The sequence below is a fragment of the Populus euphratica genome, unplaced genomic scaffold, assembly GCF_000495115.2.
Source record: "Populus euphratica unplaced genomic scaffold, PopEup_1.0 scaffold17.1, whole genome shotgun sequence".
NCBI lineage: Eukaryota > Viridiplantae > Streptophyta > Magnoliopsida > Malpighiales > Salicaceae > Populus > Populus euphratica.
In genome coordinates this window covers 1,174,084-1,197,893 of record NW_011499884.1, presented here as the reverse complement: position 1 = coordinate 1,197,893, position 23,810 = coordinate 1,174,084, and the positions used below count along the sequence as shown (strand labels likewise).

Here is a 23,810-nt window from a genome sequence, read left to right as displayed (position 1 = left end):
AAAAATACTAAAGACACTCCCGCCACAATCCCTCGTTTAGCATCGTTGTATTAAGGATATTATGGTCCTACGCAGACGGAGCGGTACTTTTAATATATATATACACACTAACATTTAAAGGGAGGAGGGGGGATTGATAGAGTCGAACCTGGATCTTTAAATTGCCTGTGCTTTTTTACTGAGGATATCTGTTTGATCGCCGCAACTACGTTACTTGTCTAGATTTGTTAATGGCTATGGTTAGCGTAAGAAAGAAAATAAAGCAATAATCAATTACCTTTCCTTTATTTTTATTTTAAGTACGTAGTTTTTAAAGATGTTTTTTTAATTAAAATTATATTAAAATAGTAAATTATTTTTTTTCTTAATATTAAAATATCAAAATACTTGAATTTTTTTTATAAATATATCAATTTGATGTATTTTTATATATGAAAAATAATATTTGTTTTTTTTTTTGCTATTGTTGGGTCAGTTTCTATGTTTCATCAATATTATTTTGATAACATTTTAGATTAACAGAAAATGATTATTGCGAGAAATAATTATTAGGTGACCAGAATTAATAAACATTCTTGTATTCGGCACCGAACAACCACGGTCGAATTTGGCATAGGATAAATTCAGACACGTCATGTGTTTTCTTTGCGAAAGAGAAACGAAAGTTCCTCCCTACCCTTCCTTTATTGAAAAAGTAAATTGATTAAAATCACAGCAACTCCCTCTAGATTCTAGGGTTTCTTTTTTCACGCAAACAAAAACTACACAGCAAAAGGGAGCGGTCCGCATCTTCCCCCCCGCTCCTCTAATTTCTCATGCTCCACTCTCTGTCCTTAATTGGTATTCTCTCTCTCCCAAATATCCCAAAAGATCTTCTCTTTCTTTTCACAATCACAACATGCTCTGAACCCCCCTTTTTGCTAACAAAAATTCAATTCCTCTTATTCCCTCTCAAATTCACCCAATGCAGCCTTCCAATTCCACCGGATCCAATTCGAATTCCACCGATAACCCCGAAAACCTTAAATCCCCAAAATCACCCTCCACTGAATTCAATGCCACCGCAACAGAAAACAGTCACAATCATGTCGAAAAAAGAAGTGCTAACGTGGATGATGAGTTGGTTCTTGATGTTACTGGAAAAAGCTTGGAATTTGATTTACTAGAAAATTCTGGTGATTCAGTTGAGGGTTTGTATTTGTATAAGAATGCCTTTAGTTTGGTGCCCAAGTCGGTGGGCGGTTTGAGGAAATTGAGGACGGTCAAGTTTTTTGGGAATGAAGTGAATTTGTTTCCGGCGGAGTTTGGGAATTTGGTGGGATTGGAGTGCTTGCAAGTCAAAGTATCATCGCCGGGGTTGAATGGCTTGAATTTTAGTAAATTCAAAGGGTTGAAAGAGCTTGAGCTCTCGAAAGTGCCGCCAAGACCTTCGGTTTTGACGATTTTGAGTGAGATTTCTGGGATTAAGTGCTTGACAAAGCTCTCTGTGAGTCACTTCTCTATAAGGTAAGTGTGTGTGTGTGTCGGTTTTGAATCATGTTGTGTGTTTCTATAGTTTAGAGGATTTAGGAATGGAGAAATGTGAAAATCTCAATGAAAGAAATTAAACTGAATCTTGTTCTATCAAGAAAAAAGGAAAGGACGCTACATGGGGTAGCTATGTAGTTACAAGTTCGAGTCAAATTAAGAATTTTTAATTTATTTTGCTTGCTTTCGATCTAGTAAGAGGTAATTAGTAGGATAGCGAAAAAAACTTGCTTAGGAATGATGTTATGAATTCCAGTCAAATTATGAAATTATATTTGATTGTTTATTGTTTCGCTGGCATATGAAAAGAAATAATAATACTTTCTTTATTTTGAGTGAAAACTATCATTTATGTTGGAGATGGTGATTTTAAATGTTGTTGATTGTTGTGATCTTGTAAGAATCGCATTAAAGGACGGTTGTTGGTGAAAGAAACATTATGTTTGGATCCAATAATCTGATTCTTTGGTTTTGCTCTCCTTTATTATTATTTTTAGCTTTGGTAATAAAAGAATTCCTTTTCAATTTATACGAGGTAGAATTTTTCTGAATGGAAGTTGGACTATAAAGGTGTTGGCTGTAAGAAGTCAATGTGTTGCTGAATGATCACTTCCTTTATGGGGAAAAATTACAACTAAGGATAGGTCTAATAGCATGTGATGTAGGCTACCACATGATCTGAAATAAACACCACAAAAATGAATCATGGGCATTATCTGCTTGACCTATTATGTTTGCAAGTATGCATCCAACTAGCTTACAGAGTTCTTCATCCAGACCTCTGTAGTTTAGCTTGTGAAAAAAAAAAAAGGAAAACATTTTCAGTCAAATTATCTTCCTAGGTGCCTGAATCCCCCCTTTTCAACCCCTCAAGTTTATTATCTATGTTTTGCTTCCATTGTTTCCATGTTGTTAAGTTATAGAATTATCTTATTCAAAACAATGGTAGACATTTTGAGACATCTTTAAAGGGCTTTGCCAAATCCAATGAAACAAGATAGAGTGGCTAATGCTTGCTGATAAAGAAATAGTCAAAGGTTAACTGGTAAAAAATATCAAGGAAGGAGAGAAAACATTGTGAGTGGAGTCACCTTAAAGTGATAAATTAAACAACACCATTGATATGCATCATATTCTCGGAAAGGTAGACAGGACATAATCTTTAGTGTTACCCTTAAATTTTGGCACCCATCTGAATTGTTGAGCCTTGATAATATTTCAGTACTGTGTGTGATACCTTCAAGTGAATCTAAAATGAAATTCAGTTTCGGTCCTCAGCATTTCCAAGAAGTTGTTAGTACCAAACTTTAGAGATGTGGTTCTTGAATAACAACTCACAAATTTAGTTAGCTACATACTGCTTATCAGAATTTTGAAGATGAGAAGAAGAAAACAGAGAGATCTGATGTTGTGCTTTTTCCTGCAGATATCTTCCTCCTGAAATTGGCTGCTTAAGTAACTTGGAGTACTTGGATCTTTCATTCAACAAGATAAAGAGTCTGCCAAATGAAATAACTTATTTAAATGCCTTGATATCATTAACAGTATCTAATAATAAGTTAGTTGAACTACCCTCAAGTTTGTCTTCATTGCAAAGATTGGAGAGTTTGGACCTGTTAAACAACAGGCTGACATCACTGGGATCTCTTGAACTTACTTCAATGCATAGCCTCCAGTATTTAAATCTTCAGGTAATTTTCTGTAATGAACTTTCCGGGAAGGTTGTGATTTACATTCAGGTTCCAGATGTGCAATGGTACTTCCACTCGGTTCATTGATTACTATAGGATGTAATAATCAGCTCTCTAGAATATTACTTGATATGCCTCAAAACATATGCTGCTGCTGCTACTTTACTCAACATGTTATTCTAACCTTTTGCATCAAGCAACTTCAACCATTTTGGTTGTTCTTGTTCATGGACCATATCTCTGGTCAAAATGCTAAATAATCATTTTCTTACCACATTACTGCACTTTCTCTGAGAATCTGTTGATTCTGTTTCTCTGTTAGAACATCTATAATTCATTCTTCTATTTTTCTTCAGGTTTAAGTTGTTTGTACTTTTTTTTGTGATGCTAACTTATACTGTTTCTTTTCTTTTCTTAGTTTAGTGTTTTTCAATACTGTTGTTACACCCTTAAAGCATTCAATGGCATTGGCTGTTTGGTGTGTTTACATCTTTTATTCATTGCATCTCCTTGCCTGTTGATATCGAGAACATGATGGTCATGCAACATTTTGTAGGATATGGCACGAGCATTTTAAATTTTTGCTGGAAATCATTTTGATATATCAGCAAACTTTGTGATGGAAGGGTGGTCTTGTGGTTAAATTACTTAAATTTTTATACTTTCGTGGGTTTGAAGTTTGGATGGCCAAAACCTATCATGTTTATTGATCTTCGTAATGCTTATTGTTTTCAAGAACAATAGGCTACTCAGTTGTTGTCAGATACCTTCATGGATATGCTGCAAATTGGAAGGAAATGGAAAGGACTTATCAAATGATGATTTCATTAGCTCGTCAGTTGAAATGGATGTCTACGAAGCCTCCTTTCAGGACGATGGCAATAATTTTTCTTGTAATGGTGAGGACTTTTGAATTACTTTCTCTTTATATACTTGAAAAGCTTTTTATTATGGATGTCTTGGGTTTTTTATTCATTGGCTCTACTTTAGTGTCAAATTAACTTTTGATGATCAAGAATGTGATGCAGGTTCCAATCATGCTGCAACAAGCATAGTGACTGGGCCTTCATCAAACAGCAGATGCTTTGCAACTCGGAGGGCCAGTAAGCGATGGAAACGGCGACATTATTTGCAACAAAAAGCTCGTCAAGAACGATTAAACAATAGCAGGAAGTGGAAAGGTGAGGGCCATGCTGAAACTTTGGATCTGAAGGAAAGTGAAACTTTCAAATTGAACAATCTTGATGTCCGTAACTTCGAGATTTGTGAAGAGGGTATATCAGACGTCGCAGGTCTGGATGATGATGATGATGATGGCGAAAAAGTTGAACTTTCTGGAGAAGCTGAAGTCGAAAATCTTCTTATCAGTGTTGAAGCTGATAAAATCAGCTCAAAAAAGGGTGCGGAAAGCTGCTCATGTGACCTTGGGTCTATAAATAAAAATGAGGAAGAAGTATGTTGTGTGCAAGATGAATCTCTAGGCTCTTTACAGGGTGAAGCTGGTAGTCAGGATGAAAATCCATCTTCAGAAAAATCCAAAATCACCTACAAGTCAAAAAGGCATTATGATAGGGATCTTGATAATCCAAAACCATGTAAATGTCGGAGACCAACAGAAGATAGCTCAAGATTGTCTCGCAAATATAGCAACCTTTCTTTTTGCAGCATTGAGGACCGACTACCAGATGGCTTTTATGATGCAGGACGTGATCGACTTTTCATGCCACTGAGGAATTTTGAGCAAATCTTTTCTCTTGACTCACGCGAGGTCATTCTTTTGGACAGGTCAACTCTTATTCAAGACCTCATGCTCATACAAAACACGACTGCACTATTACTGTGTGGTTAGATAATGCTTATTTTGTGTTAATTTACTGTGGTTGCTAATTGTTTCTTTTAGGGAGAAGGATGAACAGTTGGATGCAATAGCTCTCTCTGCTCAAGCATTGGTGTATCGCTTGAAGAGATTAAATGGTTCTACCAAGGAGAGGAATAAGGTTGCTGTTGATAACTTGCAGATTGCATCATTGCTTGCACTTTTTGTTTCTGATCATTTTGGGGGCAGTGATAGAAGTGGTGCTGTTGAAAGGACAAGAAAAGCAGTGTCTGGTTCAAACTACAGGAAGCCTTTTGTTTGCACATGCTCAACTGGAAATAATGAAAGTATCAGCTCTGCTGGTAAACAGACTTTGGAAACTGCAGACGATATTTTTTTCTCCGATCTCTGTGAGAGATCTTTGCGATCTATTAAAGCAAGACGAGGTTCCATTGTGATTCCTTTAGGGAGCTTGCAGTTTGGTGTTTGTAGACACAGAGCGTTGCTAATGAAGGTAATTCTTGTCTTGCATTTTCTTTCAATATTACTTGTTGAATAATTATGTTACTTGCAGTACATTTTCAGTTATTTTGATCTAATATAATAGAAATTGCTCCAGTATCTATGTGACCGAATGGATCCTCCATTACCTTGTGAACTTGTCCGGGGTTACTTGGACTTCACACCACATGCGTGGAATGTCATTCTCAGCAGGAAGGGTGATTCACTGGTCCGGATGGTGGTGGATGCATGCCGTCCACATGATATTAGAGAAGAAACAGATCTGGAATACTTTTCCAGGTCAGTCCTGCTATTTAAAGTGGTGATGGCAATGTTATTTCGTTCAATATGATATGAGTGCAGATGCTAGAATTTGTATGCTCAAGTCCATAATATCGTGCAACATTGATTTTTCCCCTGGTGTGAATTCTTTATGTAAAGTTAAGTTAGGTAGGAGGTGATAGGTGTGAAAACTTACCCCTGTGAACCTTTGCCTCTTTTAATGTTGTTGGGTAAGACAAACTGTTGCAGGTTAAAATTACAGTAGGGTGAAGTTTCACCCCAAAAGTGGGGTGGGACATTACTCCCCAGTCACTGGGGTAAGATCCTCCCTTAATTTTTTTATTCCTTGAAATTGGTGCTCATATCTTGTCTCCATTTCCTCCAACTTGATGTCTCTTTTTGTCCACCCTCTCTCCTTGCTCTCCTATCCAGCCATAGCTATTATCCATGATCTCTCAAACACATTGAACACATATTTCTTGGATTTTTTTGACACAGACTTGCCTATTGCTTAATGCCTTACCTAGCCCTATCTTTCCCATCTGCAAAAAACTGCAATCTCATTCAGCAGTGATGAGCTTGCACTGATCTCAAGTTTCCTATATGATAAATCTGACACTCACAACAAAAGAAAAGAAAGATGACTTGAAGCAATTGTTTTGAAGAATACAAGAGAGATTGTAAGACACACAATTAGTGTTTGTTATTAAATTATTAATATATGCAAGTGATTTGTGAATGCTATTTACCCCCCCCCCCCCCCCCCCCCCCCACTTAAAATTTACACCTTAAAACTTACTTCCTGAATAATTCACGCACACTCTTTTTCGCCCCATACCAAACACAACCTAAACATTGAAGAATATATGATTATTTTGGTGTTTGAGCAGAACTGTTTTGCAGAATTAATATGCAGTTCTAGTGCTATTTAGAGATGTTTTATATTTTGATATAGTGTTTCTGTGTCCTGCTTACCATTTGGCAGGTTCTTTTAAGGGAACTGTAGATTGGAGTGCCTTTTTTGTGATCTGTGTTGCCTGTTTTTCTTTATTGGAATGACTTATTTTCCAGCTATAACTTTAGTTGTTCAATGCACATTGAATTACACGAGCAACCTGAAGCATTTGTTCCCCAAACAAGCTCCAAGAATAAGATTATCTTCTTGGTCCACATTTACTCGCCTGCTTATACATCTAATTTCATATTCTCTTGAATTTGCTTGTTGCTTTAGGTATGTTCCACTCAGTCGGGCTAAAGTTCCCCTTTCAACCAAGAGCATTACCAGTCCTGGTTGTTCATTTCCTTCTCTGTCAACATCTGATGAGATAGGAAAGGTGGGTTCCAGTACTCTTATTCGGTGCAAATTTGAATCAGTTGAAGCTGCAGCAAAGGTATGTTCAGCTTTTGCAGGCTTGTATATTCATGACCAAGGAATTTCCCCTGTACAACATACAATGATTGCTGACTCTATCTAATGAACTTTTCTGATGCTGCAGGTGCGTACTTTAGAGATGTGTGAAGCTTCAGCAGATGAAATTAGGAATTTTGAATATAGTTGTCTTGGAGAAGTAAGAGTTTTAGGTGTGCTACAACACTCTTGTATAGTTGAAATGTACGGGCACCAGCTATCTTCAAAGTGGATTCCATCAGGAGATGGAAATCCAGAACGCCGCATATTACAGTCTGTTATTCTTATGGAGTATGTTAACGGGGGATCTTTAAAGGTAATTTTATTCTTTTGTTTTTTTGTTGGCAGATGCAAACATGATGGTAGCAGAACTAGTTACATGCCCTGGCTTTGCTTCTGGCAACTACAAAGATTAATTTTAGTATGGGTAACGGGGCTAGTTTTAAACAACTATGTGAACTATATTTTAATTTACCTATTCTGAAAAAAAATTTCCTGAATTTCACAAGACTGCTCCTGAAAAACCAACTATTTATTTACAATCAAAACATAAAAATCCCTCATCCTTGTACCACATGTCACTCAATGCGTCATCTAATAACCAAACATTAAGTAGCCACTTGTAACAATCCCACATTTGTAATTTCATATGTAGTATAATTATTTCGCAGAAAAGCTTGGCCTTGGTAGTTTGCCAAGGAGAAATAGGATTCACATAGCTTGCCCTAACTAGTGTTTGTCTGAGACATGGTTGAGTTTAACTGTTCTTCTTACATAGTTATCTGTTTTTCTTACACAATTATTTGATCGCTTTCCACATATTTCTTATTGATTGTTGCTCTCATGATGCACTAGAATTATGTAGAGGAGTTATCAAAAACTGGCAAGAAGCATGTACCAGTGGAGATGGCATTGTGTATAGCACGAGATGTTGCATGTGCATTGGCAGAGATTCACTCCAAAGATATAATTCATCGTGACATAAAAAGTGAAAATATTTTGATTGATTTGGATGATAAGAGAGCTGATGGCATGCCTTTAGTGAAGCTCTGTGATTTTGACAGAGCTGTGCCACTCAGGTCTCTCTTGCATACATGTTGTATTGCTCATAGAGGGATTGCACCTCCTGATGTTTGTGTTGGAACACCACGCTGGATGGCTCCAGAGGTTTTGCGGGCAATGGATAACCGTAGCACATATGGTCTGGTATGTTGCTTCTCCTGTCTGTTAGTTTGGAAAATCATTAATTCTTAGTGCTTGGCTAGATATTTTTTTTCTCATGTGATTGTTAACATTTCCATTGCAATTGTGTTACAGTTATGTGGGTTCCATAGAAGTTATATGTTTGGAATGTGGGTGATTTTAATTGGTCATTATGTAAACATAGAATTAAACACGTGCATGAAAAATTAAAAACACATGCATGTGTTGAATATGGAGTGGAAGGGAGGATTTTTTTGGATTGTTAGCAATGATGTGGACAAATTTGAATTGCCCTTTAAGGTTGAAGGGATGTGACAGCTGTTTACCAACACCTGTGCAGTCTTTTAAATGGTTTTTATCAACTGCAACGAAGTGTGAAGCTAATTATTACTTCTGCTGTTCAATACTTATCCTCATAATGTGTATTGTCTGGGATTCATAAAATTGAGGGCTTACCTCCATGAATTGGACTGGCTCTACATTCTGAATGAGTTGTTATCAGCAAATACCAGCATTTGAGGAACTAGTTGCGTTGCATATCATCAGATGCAGGATCAAATTTCTGATTTCTCAAAATGCCACCAGTTTTGGTACAAATTTTGATCCCTGTATCAAAACTGTGTGAACATTGGCTATACTACTAAGACGGACTATGCCAAATATGTGCAATCTTTGTGGTGAATTTGTGTTGGGCTATGGCCCCATATTGCATGCAAAAACATACTGCTTTTCATATGCTTTAGTTTGTGCATGTTGATAGTATGAGATGTAATGGGATTTTCTCTTTTGGTTGTAGGAAGTGGATATTTGGTCATATGGATGCCTGCTTCTGGAATTGTTGACTTTACAGGTCCCATATTCCGGCTTACCTGACCTACACATACATGAGCTTCTACAGGTACATCACACTATAAACTGAAATTTTCTAATGGATAATAGAGGGTGGTTAACACTTTGATGCAAAAAGATTTTAGTGTTGCTGTTGCACTGCATGCATTACGAGTCAGTAAAATCTTTTTTTCCCGTGGTACTATTAGCTTTTTGGTCAATGCTTGATTTTGTTACCTCTGGTCTTGAGCTGTTCTTTTATTGGTTTCTCTTGATATAAGCAGTCAGGTAAGCTTTTTGGTCACTGCTTGATTTTGTTACCTCTGGTCTTGAGCTGTTCTTTTATTGGTTTCTCTTGATATAAGCAGTCAGGTAAGCTTTTTGGTCACTGCTTGATTTTGTTACCTCTGGTCTTGAGCTGTTCTTTTATTGGTTTCTCTTGATATAAGCAGTCAGGTAAACGACCACCACTAACTGATGAGCTAGAGGCATTGGGATCCATTGACGAGCATTTGGTGACTCAGTCTGGCTCAGATCTGGAGGGACCTGAGGCTGAGTCAGAAACTCTGAGATTCCTTGTTGATTTATTCTGTCAATGCACCAAGGAAAATCCAGCTGACCGTCCCACAGCTTCAGACATTTACAAATTGTTGCTTGCACGCACAAGCATTAACTAGTTGAAGGAAAGTTGGGAACAGTTTTAGATTAATCTTTGGGTAATAGTTTATTCCCAACCCCAAATTTTTGTAGCCTTAGGATGTTGTGTTATTATATTTAATATTAAGGCTTCTGGGAATCAAATCTTTGGGTTTTCACTAGAGTTAAGTGTACCATCAGTGTAGTTGAAGAGCTAGAATTAGCAGCGTCTTTCAACTTTCTTTGTGAGTAATGTTCAGGCGATGGGTACAAAGTGGGCATTTGATGTGTCTTTTTTTTTTTAATCTGGAGGTCTGTAAATTTTCTATGTAGTTCTGTGTCTGATTGTGTCATGTCGCGGCATTGATGTATTTTTCAATGCAAGTAGGCATTCTAATAAGTTATTAACATTCTCAAAAAGGTAAACAAAGCTTTGAAACTTTGATTTACTTGTTTGGAAGAGGAATATGAGCTGGTCATGGTTTTGATTTCTTGCCTATTTTGGGGAGGATATTTTTACTTGTTTCAACTTCTCGTAGTAAGTAGGTTGCTAGACTTCTATGGTTATGTTGCAGGCTTTATGATTTTTCTGTCACTGCATCATCGCGTTTAAACTTGTATTGAAATGCCTTGCATCTTATGGTTGATATCCTGGCCAAAGCATTCTGCAGTTGGCTGAGCTGAGTTGGGCCTCTGTCGAGAACAGGCCAAGTCAGGATATGTTCACCTAAAGACTAAATTAATCCGACTGAAGAACGTCTCGCCCTTGGACTGATCTTGGTAAACCAGCATGAACAGGCCGAGAAGGAATCGGTGTTCGTTTTGACGTTATATGTGTTTTGCAGGTAATATCCAATCTGCATTCATGTTGTTGGGATGTGGCTCCTGGGTAGTGGCAAAAACTTCAGGGCTCGAGCTGAGGAGAATTTTCACACGTTGAACAACTAAACCCTCTATTTTTATGATCACATTAACACTGCAAAACCTCCTAGGAGACATGGTTTTCCCGTTCTTAAATATGACGGGTTAGAGAAATGGGTGTGGGCACGTATTCAACTAAAGCAATCTCCTAGGAAGTGTTAACTATACGAGCATACCTGACCGTAGAGAGCCAGCATGCGTAGATTACTTGTGCTCGCCTTTCTGTAACCAGGTGTGTAATCATGTGTCCGTTTCCCACTACTGCAACTGTTTTTGGTTAGAGAGAGATTCATGTTATCTTGATGTAGGTCATGTTTATTTGTAGAAAATAATTTTTAAAAAATAATTTTTTAAATTTTTTTGTATTTGTTTGTTATTAAAAAAATTAATTAATAAAAAACATTTTACGATCAACAAAAAATATTTTTCAATTAGAAAAATTTAGCTTGGTTTTTTAAAAAAATATATTTTTTTTTTTTACTGTATATGTTTTTTGGAAAGTAGTTTCTAGAAAATCATTTTCCAAACTTTCTTGTGTTTGGTTGTCGTTAGAAAAGATAATCAACAGAAAACACTTTTTAGTCAAAGAGAAATTTGACTTGGTTTTCAGAAAGTGTTTTTCTTGAAAATTTGAGCGGAAAATACTTTCCGGAAATTGTAAAAAAATTAGAAATATTATTATTTATTTATTATATCAAATTTGATCCTTAAACTTTTAATTGCTATATATATATATATTTTGTTTTGAATATTTATTTTTCAATTTCATCTCTTAAAATTTAATTTTTATATTAATTTTGATTGTTATTTTTATAATTGTTATTTGCTTTTTATTTTTTATTTTTTTATTGATATTTTTTATCTATCAAATTTGATCATCATTCTTTTGATTTTACTTATTTTATTTGAAATAATTTATAAAATGTTGATTATTATTATTTTAATTTCTTCATCTTTTATTTTTTTATTTTTTTAGACCTGATCTTTATTATTTTGATTATTATTTATTTTATTTGAGATAATTGATGAAATTATATTTTTTTTAATTTTATTTTCATTGAATTTTTTTTTTTTTATATTTGAATTATTTAATTTGTAAGATTTATTTCTTATTATTTTAATAAACTTGAGAAAAATAAAATATAAATAATTTGTTTTCCAGCTTATTTTCCATAACATAACCAAATACTGGAAATTATTTTTCAATTTATTTTTAGTTATACTACTAAATATCAAAAAATAATTTAATTTTTTAAAATTTATTCTCTTAAAAAAATTATTTTTTAGCAAATAAACACGGTTAGAGTTCATAAAAGAAGGAAAAGTGAGATTTTATGAAAAAATCATCAACCATTCCAACTCGTCATTGCTAGCTGGTTGGTGGCTACCATACCATTTTATACTCTCTTTCGTCTTTTCAGTTTTGTTTCATGCGAGTGGGCGCTATATATTTGTGGAAAGGAAATTCAAGATGCGACCAGCTTCACCTTGTATCAGCGCACTGCAATGCACGAGGAACCGTTCTTGCTGGCATCTCGACTGCACTGCGCAGTGTCTAGTTTTATGCAATCATACGTCAGAAAAAAAGGGTGCAAGTTTGCTAACGCAGAAAGGGAGTGAAATGCTTCTCGTTATTGTACATGGTTGCGGCCATCTAGCAATACTGTGTGGCCGGGGACCATTCAAGCTACCTCACCTCACTGTACCCTAAATTCTGCTTGCCGAGAAAGACCAGATGGGAAGATACAAGAGTTTTCAATAATCTAGGCTTACAGGTGTTACTAGAAAACAAAAACGCCTCTGTCCCTCCCTCTGTGCGTGTATGTTTATGCAAAGTTGCCGTGAAAAAAAAAAAAAACACCAGCAGAAGGACACAAGGTGCATAGAACCGCGGTCCCTCGATCAAGATCCTCGTTGGGTTGTTGACGCGTGGACGTATCTAAGCATTTTAGGCCCACGAAGTATGGCCCGTATATTAATGTCTTTGTGGCCCAGCAAAGGCCTCTCGTCGACATGAAGATTTAATAATTTAGATCGTTATTATACATACGGCTCGGGTAATCCAGGGTCTTGCCTGAGTTTTGAATTACAAAAACGTAAGTTCATAAGGGACCTGGTTACACTCAGTGACCCATTGAGTCAACCTGAAATTTGAGTAAGACTTGAATTTTTTTATATTTTTATAAATTTAAAAAATATAGAATTAATTTATAAATAATTAGTTTTATATATCTTTTTTTTATAGTCAAAATTTACATGCATCATTTTTTAACTTTTTAATATGGAATAATTATACCTAGTCTACATTTATATAAATTGTTTTTTAACTTTTTAATATAAGATAACTATATTGTATTTTATTTTTTAATAACTTACATCTATATGCATTATTTTATTATGTGAAATAACTATATATGGCTACATCTAAATGATTTTATATATATATATATGAGATAATTATACTACACTTTATATTTTTTTATAACTCATATCCATAAAATTTATTTTTTAATTTTTTAATATAAAATAATTTTATTTAGCTTACCTTCACATGAATTGTTTTTAAAATTTTTGATATGTGAAGTATACCACACTTCACATTTCTTTTTTATAACCTAAATCTATATAAATTATTTCTTAACTTTTCAATGTGAAATAAATATATTACATTTTATTTTTTTTAATAACCTACATTAACATGTATTGTTTTAAAAAAAAATTATATAGAATATTAAAATCTCAAACATATATTTTTTTTTTATTAACCCGAGTTAACTTATACAACTTGGATCCAACTTCTTGATCAATCTCTAATTGAGTTTAATAATTATAGAATATATAATAAAGAAATAAAGAAATAGATGGGTTGTCTTATTTTTAAGGCCAAATGCATGGCTGACCTTTGATGCCCAATAATGCTTGTTTTTTTTTGTTTTTTAATTAATATATTTTAAATTTATCTTGTTTAACTATTATCTCATATTAAGTAGTCTTTCGAAGAGTTTTTATAATTTCACAATACATCAAAGCAATTATTGTATTTTATTTTTATTTATTTTTGTTAAATTTTACATAAATCTATTATATTTGTATTATGCATTTATTTGATGGATTATCATATGTGTTTATCAATCAAACTAAATCTTGGAGATAAATGTAAGAACAATATATAAAATAAAAGAACAATCCTAAGTTAAATATTTACATTTTTATCTATCTTTTACCTTCTGTTACAAAGATCAACTTCTTGCTTTGTGTGTTTACAATTTTTATTTACGTATCATTTAATATTTTTTGTAATTCATTGTATTAAACATATACAATATCTTTTAATTCCTCAATATATGACACAGATCTCATGATTCTGAACTGTTGACACCTTCTTCTTTTTTATATTAAAAATTAACTTAAATTAATTCTACCCGCAACATAACACGCATGGCATATATACAAAAAGAAGAAGAAGAAGAAGAAGAAGGGGGAAAGTAGAGGTATATTTTTATTTGAGAATCGGCACATTTTATATGCATGAATTAATAAGAATTAATTGTTAATATCTAAAACATATATTTTAAAATTTCTATCTAGATATGTACCTCTTCTTAGGGATTTTTATAGCACTGTTTTCCATCTTCTTCCTTTATTTACTTGATTTTAAAAAAATATTAAACATCAATGAAAAATAAATTAAGGGAAAAACTAATATCAATCCAAAGAAAAAGCTAATTAAAAATTGTATCATTAACTTACTTTTCAAAAAAAATAAAAAATTAATAAACTCACTTTTAAATAAAGGCATTCATGCAAATATGAATTTAATGATAATTTTTTTAAAATAAAAAATTAAAATAAAATATAATAGTTTTCATAAATTACAATTGCAAGTGTTTTTTCCCTTCATAAACGTGGATTAAAGTTCGTGTTTTCTATTTTTTTTGTTGTATTTTTTCCCTTTCTTTTAGTAACTGACATAAACAATTATAAAGAGAATCATTTTGTTTTATTTTCATAGTTATTTTCTTGGTTACATGTTCTTCTAGTTTTGTCAGTCACACAACCTTACTACATGTAATTAAAAAAGAAACTATCATACAATATCATCATTAGCTGTGGTACGTTTCATATACTTACTATACAACCAAATTCAACTTTCAAAGCTAATATCTAATTAATATACTTTTACCACATTGATTTAGTTTGGTACGTTTCATCCAAAACTTTTAACTGCATCTTTTTTTTAGTTTAATAATATCATGTGTTAATAAAGTATATTACTAATTTAGTCAAGATAATAAAATGGACTCTTTAGTAATAGATATTAAATACTAGAAAAATATGCACAATACTTTACCTAATTGACATCAAAATTATAGTTATTTAAGCATCCATGTATAATTATAAATGCCACGATGTATTTGATTAAATTTCTATCATTTATTTTTTTAACGCTTTTTTTTAGGAAAGAAAATAATTTAACCTCAAGCACTTATCTTAAGGTGAGAACTTGTATATGATATAAAAAACTATATATTTTTCCTTTGTGAATTCTTTCGACGAAATTGAAATAATAAACTCAGTTTTTACATTCATAAACTGACTTGAATGTGTCACATGAATGATCATATAAAAGAAAAAAAAATACATCACCTTTTATGCACGGGAGTATTTTGAGACAAAGAGATGAAGAAATATAAAAATTGAATTGGTTTTGAGGAGTGAGAAATATTGTTTTTAAAGTGTTTATTTATCCCATACAAGATAACAATTTTAAAATATAATTAAGCCCCTAAAATCTAAAAATAAAAATAAAAAATATATACAAATATAAAAATACATTCATGTGTATTAGTTTCGTGTACTAACAAATTTTGTTAATAGAGACTTGAAACAACACACTAGAACTATAAAACTATTAAGAAAAACAATCATGTTTTTAATTAAATAGAATAATTGTTATTAAATTTAATTTCACCGGTATAAATTAAATACAAAAATTTACAAGATATTTATTTAAAAGATTTTATTTTTTTTCTTTTAATATGCGGGATTATAAACTTATAAGACGCATTATAATTTTTTTTTTAATATACAAGATTATAAATTTATATGTGTAAGACATATTCTTGATATTAAATTATTTTTTTATATTATCATTAGAACGATGAGGTTTTTAACCTGATAAGACAGTAATCTATGTACTCAAAAGATTTTTTTTTTAAACATTAAACAGATAAAAAAAATACAATATTTTCTTAGTTTATATTAGATAAATAAACAATATAGTTTACTTCAAGTAACATGTATTGCATAGGGGTGTTGATACCTTTTCTTTACGTAATCAATCCCACTCTAAAACCAATTATGATTTTTAGTAATCAAAATACTAGATAATAATTTTTTTAATAATATAATTTTGGATGATCCCTATCTAGAAGAATGATCATTATAATGCTGCACACATGCAACCACAATGTTTAATTTCTTCTCTATTTTTTTAATTAGATTGTAGCATTCACCATGTAATACAAACAAGTGCTATTTTGTGCAGCCCTTCATGTTTTTGTTAAGATTTTTTTTTTATATTTCATATATTTGTTTATTTTTTTATCATATAATTAAATAATTAATTAATTAATTAAGTTTTCATCTTCAATGTGCAAGCAGCTGTGTTGTTGTTATATATTTTTTAATAGAATTATCAGCCCTCAGAAAACTTTTCTGTCAAAATTAGCCTTGTTTTATTAAACGTACGCATCTTCTCAGCACGCAATATATTTTTTTTCCTGGTGGCCGTGAAAAACGCATTGCCGATGACTACGTTTTTTTAAGCGTTGAAAAAAAAGAATTGTTTCATCCCGCGGCAAAGCGTAGCCACTACACTGGTAAACCTCTAAAAGGAATGTTATCATAAATGAACCCGACCATGAGCCGATGAAGCTCCCAAGTCATTGATGTTGTGGTCCGACCAGTGGATTGTAAATATTATTTATATTGTGTTGGAATTTCCTATATAAAGTAATTTTCTAATCGATTAGCTGACGTATCTTTTTTATTGTCCATAACAATGGGGTTCGGATCGGAGCGGCCACGTGCCTTTTTCCATTTGCTTGTGTGGCATATGGCAGGGATATTTATCTATATATATTTATTACAAACAAGTCGAGCCACATCGCTAGTGGCCTGCTGGAGAAAAAAAAAAAATAATCTTTTCGACAGTTGGTCTTGGTTCTATGCTTTTAAATTTTTTTTCATTTTAAATTATTTTTATATATATTTTTAGACCATTCTTGTATATTAATATTAAAAATAATTTAAAAAATATTATTTTAATATGTTTTATACAAAACACACTTTAAAAAATAATTACTGCTACACACTTAACACACTTTTTTTTATTTTTATTTTTATTTTTATTTTTGGCCAGATGAATGCAAATATGACCTCTCTCGAATTTCACGGCTGATTCATATTTGCAACTGGCACTTCATCATGAGTAATAGCGCGCAGACCGAGCAAACAAGTGTCTGGTGAAGTCGAGACACATACACACTTACATATGATTCGAGGTAAAACTAGGGCCTAAACTATATATATGGCAACAACTAGTTCAGCAAATATAGGCTTATTATGTAATTCATCGATCCTTGGCAGTCTTCATCATCGAGAAGTTGGGTGAAGATATGTGACAGACATTTATTAACCGATAATAAGGTAATTTAAATCTCAAATGGGAATCCTTGAGATTTTCTGGGGGGCATGTGCATGGCCACTGCATCAAATCATGATTCTTGCATGAAACTCCTTGAATCCGTGCTTCATATGTTGTGGTTTAGCGTGGCAACCTTTTATTTTGGAATAGATGCTATACTGGATTTTAAAACTATATATCTTATTCTCTAATCCAGTTTCTATTAAATAATAAATTACTATATGTTTGATTGAATGCAACGTGATATAATATAATTGAATGTGTAATATTGTAATGAAAAAGAATATAATATAACGAAATGGGATAGTTTATTATATTCATTTGTTTGGTTCCAATGTAACGAGTGCGCGCACAAAGTTTTATTTCAATTCTTGCAAGTTTTGAAAAAAGTTATTGCAGTCCTTGCATTTTATTTCTATTTATAAATTGGTTTTTATTTGAAAGCTTTTTGGTCTTTCTACTTTATAAAATCAGAACTTAAGCCTTTATAATATATTTTTCCTTACAATCATGTCCTTGTAACTTTACTCTTCGTCATATAATATATAGTTTATTACATGATTTTTTATATAATGCTTGAGATGTAATAAGTCATTATATATAATTGTAATGATCTATTACATCATAATTTTAAAAATCACGTCATCAAACATAAGAATATTAGAAGTCATAATCGTATTTTATAGCCCATTATATTTAATTATCAAACGTGCAATTAGTTTACACAGTATTTTAGGACGAAATATTAATTCGCAGGCTACTGACAATTCATTGATTTTAGAAATTATTCAGCAATCAGGCAGATCAATTATTGGCACAAGGCAATGTCAGGTATACTAAAATGGAGAGAGGGACTGCACAAAAGCCAAATCAAGAGATGGTTACAAGCATGTCAGTATATTATCTGGAACATTTACGTACGACCATATGTAGATATCAGATATCCTGCATAGATACCGAAGAAATGCCCATCTCTCTCATGCAAACCTCTCAGTAAAACCGCACTAAGATTGCTTTCTTATTCTTAGAGAGAGAGAGACATTTGTTTAAAATTTGCAACGCTTATATACAATATATATACAGAGAGAGAGAGAGAGAGAGTCGGAGGAGATTAAAAAAGAGGAAGATACTTTATATACAAGAAACAAAAACAATCTACAGATTACCAATTAAAAAAAATAAACTGTATTTTAATTATTTGCCTCACATTGTCTCGTAGCCTATTGTACAAATTTCATATGTAAGCAATCTAAACCAGAGTGTGCGCATAACATGAGCTTCTTTTTGGGTGCAGAGGCATGAAGAATGAGATTCAATCAAGTTATATTATTCTAAGCTTGATAAATTAATGAAGTTCATCAATACAATATTAATTTGTATAATTAACTAATAAAATCGTTGGGCAGCGAGTATCTAAGATATGTAGATATGCGCAGAATATATATTAGCTATAAAACCCTAGATGAAAGGAGATAACCTAGGTCTGCAGATAGTATGGGGTTTAATATTGAAGTGTTGAGTGTTTATTGGCCCACATCAGCGTAGGTACAGTTAACTTGCTTATGATAGAATGCATCCATATCGCAGGAGGAATATAGCAGCCAAAGGGAATCTATTCCAAGAAAGAGAGGAGATTTTGAAAGCAATGATCATCTATATTGGATATATAGAATAGATGTTGAAATCAGAAAAAGGGATTCATTAATTTGGAATCTTGAAATCGGTAAATGATATCTCAAAAGGCCAAGGCAAATCTAATCAGGGTAGGAACACAAATCGATCAGCCATATGTTAGGTTATAATTGAATCGCAACATCCATGAACTTTATTCTCGAGAATGGCTCATGGCGTTGCTAGCTAGCTTATGCACTTGGTTCCATCATCACACCAGGTGCAAAAGGGCTTCTAAAACAAAAGAAAAACCTAAACAAACAAGTCGTTTTCCTGATTATCTAGATCAGATATATGATTCTAATTAACAACTACACGCAGCAGCTGGCACCAACCAGGTGTACGATCGGCCGGCAAATATCCAAGACATGGCAAGTTTGCAAAGAAAAGGGTTATCATCAGCGAACAAAGAAAAGATGCTTATATGGAATTGGGATAAATACACATCACATTATCGTCAGAGAGAGAAAGAAACAAGCAGCAATGAGATTCACAAATTAAATTTCCTTTCTTCCTAGTTCATGTGTGAACACCTATGCAAACCATGCAAGAATTTAAGTAGATATGGTCCCCTCACATACTCTCCTAGCACTTTTGGCTCATGGGTTTGATGCTTTACTTCTCACAGTCAGAGAGATAGTCCCCCACTCTCCCAGGGCCCAGCCTAAGAAAGTATTTAATGCTCCTACAATATACATGGAAATACTCAGTAACTTGTCTGCAAAACTGCATGGTTCTCTTCTTGGCGTGACAATATTCAATTTGCATCATCAGGGACCACTCCTTACATTTTCCATATATAAATTTTGTTTATATATATATATATATTCCCTGTAGCCCGCTTTCTCAATTTTCACAGTCCTCCTATATTCCATCAAGGAAAAAAAATAAAAATAAAATTAATGATAAAGTAATCCTGATAGTTCATAACTCCCCTTCAATCCCCTCCTCATCCTTCTATTTATACCTCCTTTATCCTCTTACCCTCTACATACCCTCTCATCTCCTGCTGTTCTTAAACTATAACATATGCTAGCTAGCTCTTCTGAGATGACTGTGCATCTTCTGATCGTGCACCTCTATCAGTTGAAGCTGCCAGCATGATCTTAGCCTTCCTCCTTTGTTGAGGAAAGAAACAGATCATGTGGCAGTTTCACCTGTTGTTGGTATCACGAGAAACCCTAATTCCATATAAAACCTAATCAATTTCCTTTCTTACATGGCTAGCTAGCTAATATTAGGGTTCTCCTTGTCCAATCCCTAGAAAGGTAAGTGATCTTCTTTATAGAGTATATCATTTAGTCTCATCTGGGTTTCTTGGGTTTTGCTTCTTAGTGTTGTGTTTGCAATAAAATTTTGCCTCTTTTTTTGTCTGTGTGTTTAGTGTATTGATTGTTGTGTTTCTGCTCTTTTATTATGTGAAACTTATGAGGAAAATTTTCAGTGCTAAGGTTTGTTAGGGTTTTGGGTAACAGGATTTTGCGTCTCGGTACAGTTCGACGATTTCAAGATCCGTCCTGATGCTTTGGTGATTGAGCCCCGAGGTTCCTATAATTAGCCTGCCGTACGGATCTTGTTAATTAATTTGGTAAGCCCCTCCTATTTCCTGTAGATTATATATGTACTACATCTTATTTTTCTTTGTTTGGGTTTTATAACACGGTTATATGAATTGGTTCTGGCTTAGATTAGCGGCAACAAATTTCAAAATAGCAGCACTCATTTTAGGGTTTCAAAAAACATCTTATATGCACCTTCCCATCATCACCTTTATTTTAAGTTGATTTGGAATATAAGCTCACCTTACTAGTCTGGCTAGGGTTTCTGTGAAGTGCATTCCTTTCTAATTTAACAACTCACAAATCAAAGTGCGTATGTGTGTGTGAGATCAGAGAAAAGGAGAGAAGAGTCAGTGATTTCTTTAAATTTTGTGCGTTTTTGAGAGTAACACTGTTTTTTCTCTCAATTAATCGAGTATTCATGATATAGAAAGCAAGTTTTTTTCTTGTTATGTTTTGAAAAACTTGCTCTTGTATTCCTTTGTTGTTTCCTGTTTCAGGTTCTCATGATGTTGGTTAATTTATCCAGTCTTCTCACTCGGTGAGTTGGATCTTGGTCATTTTACTGCACAAATACAAGTTACGCACCCACAAACTACCCAGAGTTTTTCTGGGAAGCAATTGAGATCTTAAGATGTCATCATTTGAGATTGGTCAAGAAGAGAGCACTCGGTATTTTTTATGTGCGTGTGATTTTGCAATTTTTAGTCGTGTAAGATTTCATGAAATTAAACAGTAAGATTGAGAGACTGCTTGAAATTTGGAGAATATATCTGGGACAGAAATAGAATAGTAAGCTTGTCCTATTTGAAAAAGTTAGTTCTTTAACATTTTATAGGTCATCTTGTGGATCTCTTGTCTCTTGTAGCTTAAAGATTCACAATGATGAAAGCATGGGTTTTTTTTCGTACATATTCTTTGAAGTTCCTTATCTCTTTCTGATCACTTCCGTGTATATCTCTTCCAAGTTTGATGATGAAGATGAAGAAGAAAACAATGGTGACGATGACAGTGAGAGGGATTATTAAGATGAAAACCTAGTCTTTAAGTTTGAATAGCTAGGAGACATCTTGTCTTAGGTACTAACAGAGGTTTTGGGGATCCAGTTGTAAATTATTAACATCAAACGAAATAAATAACCTTAAGAAATTCACCAAGTATTTCCCTAGTTTCTTAATTGCATGTGAAAAGCAAATAGCAGAACTTTTGAGTTGCTGTAACCTTTGGGCCTCTAGATGCCTGTTTGATTGTTTAATTGATATTTGGATGCGTTTTGGAGAAGGCTGCGGGCTACGGCATTATTAGGACAATGGTCTGGTTAGCACCAGCCCCAGCTCTGAGACTTAGATACTATATTTGCGGACCACAACAATACAGATCGTGTGGACTGGCTAAATTGAGCATTAATGGGGAGTGAACCACGGGACAATTTATGTTGCGATTGAGAGAACCGCAACCCCAAACACTGCTTAAGATTTTACATCCTATTTTTTTTCCTTTGTCAGATCACATGCAGAATATTGCAAGAACATTTGAATCTTGATAGAAAAATCTGTCAATGGAGCCCAGATGTAGAAATGTAACATTTTGAATTTTGAGAACTCACATGTCTACATCTTGGCTTCATTGACATATTTTTGGTACGTGATTCGTGCTTTCGTTTCATTTTTGTCTCAATAAAATGTATTCTCTCGTCGTGTTATCAAAAATATTTAAACGTTGGCTTGCATGTGAACCCCTTAAACTCATTCCAGTCCTTATACTCCATGTCCACACAAGAGTACAAATTAAACATTATAGATGTGTGTGTGTGTGTATTTTAAGGTTGATGGTTCCCATCTAGCTATCTCTATCTCTCTATCTTCCCTAGTAAATGTCACCTCTTTTTATCTAGACATATGTGCTCGCTTGCTGGCATTTTTTTTTTCAAGTACACAACACACACACACACTGGAGATGCTAATGCTTAGATACTTGAAGTCTATAGCTCCTCTCTTGATTGTTCAAGTTTGGCCCCTCTCTTTTGGTAGGAAGATCTATATGGACAAGATTCGATATTGCTTTCCTTTTCCCAGAGAACTCCAGAGTGCCCAAATAAGTAAAAACATCATTAATTTGATTTCCCCAACCATTACCAGAGCTTGCAATTGTCATTTTCATCGAGGACATTGGGTGGAGGATCCACTGATGATAAGGCCTTGTTACATGCCATTTTAAGGATGCTCTTGGGAGACCATGATGCTGTCTAGACAACGACAATACAACTGACATTGTTTTCTTAAAGGGACCCGGGAATGGTTCGCGTTTAATTGGTGAAAGAGAGAGGTCAGTTGAAAAGGTTAGCAGCGTATGTGCCTGTGATGAGGTAGTGTGTTTAAATGGATAGAGCTTGTATGTATCCTGGTACTGCACAATTCACATGCGGAGATAGTATCTTTGATATCTTTAATAGGGGAATTAATGCATATACTCAATGTGAGTTAGTGCTTCTTACCTACTTAATATGATGTGCCTTGCGTTTTTTTCAGTTGTTACAGTCTTCCTAGCTAGCATAACTTGAATTTTAGGATATGCTTAGCTTTCGAACGTTGGCTTAATGGAATTTGATCAGCTCCATTTTTTAAGTCTTTATTTTATACTCTTTGACTGCTTCTGTTGTAATGGCGGAATGACATTTTCTCTCAGAAATTTGACTATGCTTTAGCGCAACAAAAGGCAAATGAAAACTCGGTAAAAATTGAAGGTCCCAAGTTTCATTAGATTCTCAAGCATATGGTACAGCGAATGCTAGTGGAATTGCAAGTGAACGGTGAGAATGGATGGTACCTTACAGGAGGAGTAGACTGGGACCTTTACAGATCTTAAAAAGAAAAAAAATATTTATTCTTTTACTATGGATTTTTAAAAGCAATGATTTTGTGATTTTTAAATTATTCTTAATGATTATTTCTCTCAAATTAAGTATTTAACCTTTTTTTCGTTACTTTTCTAATTCTTACTTTTAAAAAGTGATTCTACTCGAAGTTTATTGAATTTCATTTTGACAAAAACATGAGAA

The 23,810-nt window shown here is 33.5% G+C and overlaps 1 protein-coding gene and 1 long non-coding RNA gene across 3 annotated transcripts; both read left to right on the top strand.

The window, feature by feature from the left end:
• The first annotated feature begins 659 nt into the window (after positions 1–659).
• Positions 660–10,389, top strand: LOC105130011 (uncharacterized). Of its 2 annotated transcripts, XM_011032320.1 has the most exons (11): positions 660–1,506; positions 2,954–3,218; positions 3,955–4,117; positions 4,247–5,003; positions 5,119–5,548; positions 5,654–5,835; positions 7,049–7,208; positions 7,314–7,541; positions 8,081–8,431; positions 9,225–9,326; positions 9,709–10,389. In XM_011032320.1, exons 1-11 carry the CDS (start codon positions 965–967, stop codon positions 9,931–9,933), a joined length of 3,405 nt encoding a protein of 1,134 aa, XP_011030622.1. In that variant the 5' UTR covers positions 660–964; the 3' UTR covers positions 9,934–10,389. The 2 variants fall into 2 exon arrangements, with proteins under 2 accessions (XP_011030622.1, XP_011030623.1); XM_011032321.1 differs by lacking the exon at positions 660–1,506 and having other exon boundaries at positions 3,131–3,218; positions 3,963–4,117.
• Positions 10,390–20,014: 9,625 nt separating this feature from the next.
• On the top strand, positions 20,015–23,383 carry LOC105130010 (uncharacterized). Its single transcript, XR_843173.1, has 2 exons — positions 20,015–20,461; positions 20,669–23,383. It is a non-coding gene; the product is annotated as an uncharacterized LOC105130010 (long non-coding RNA).
• Positions 23,384–23,810: the final 427 nt, after the last annotated feature.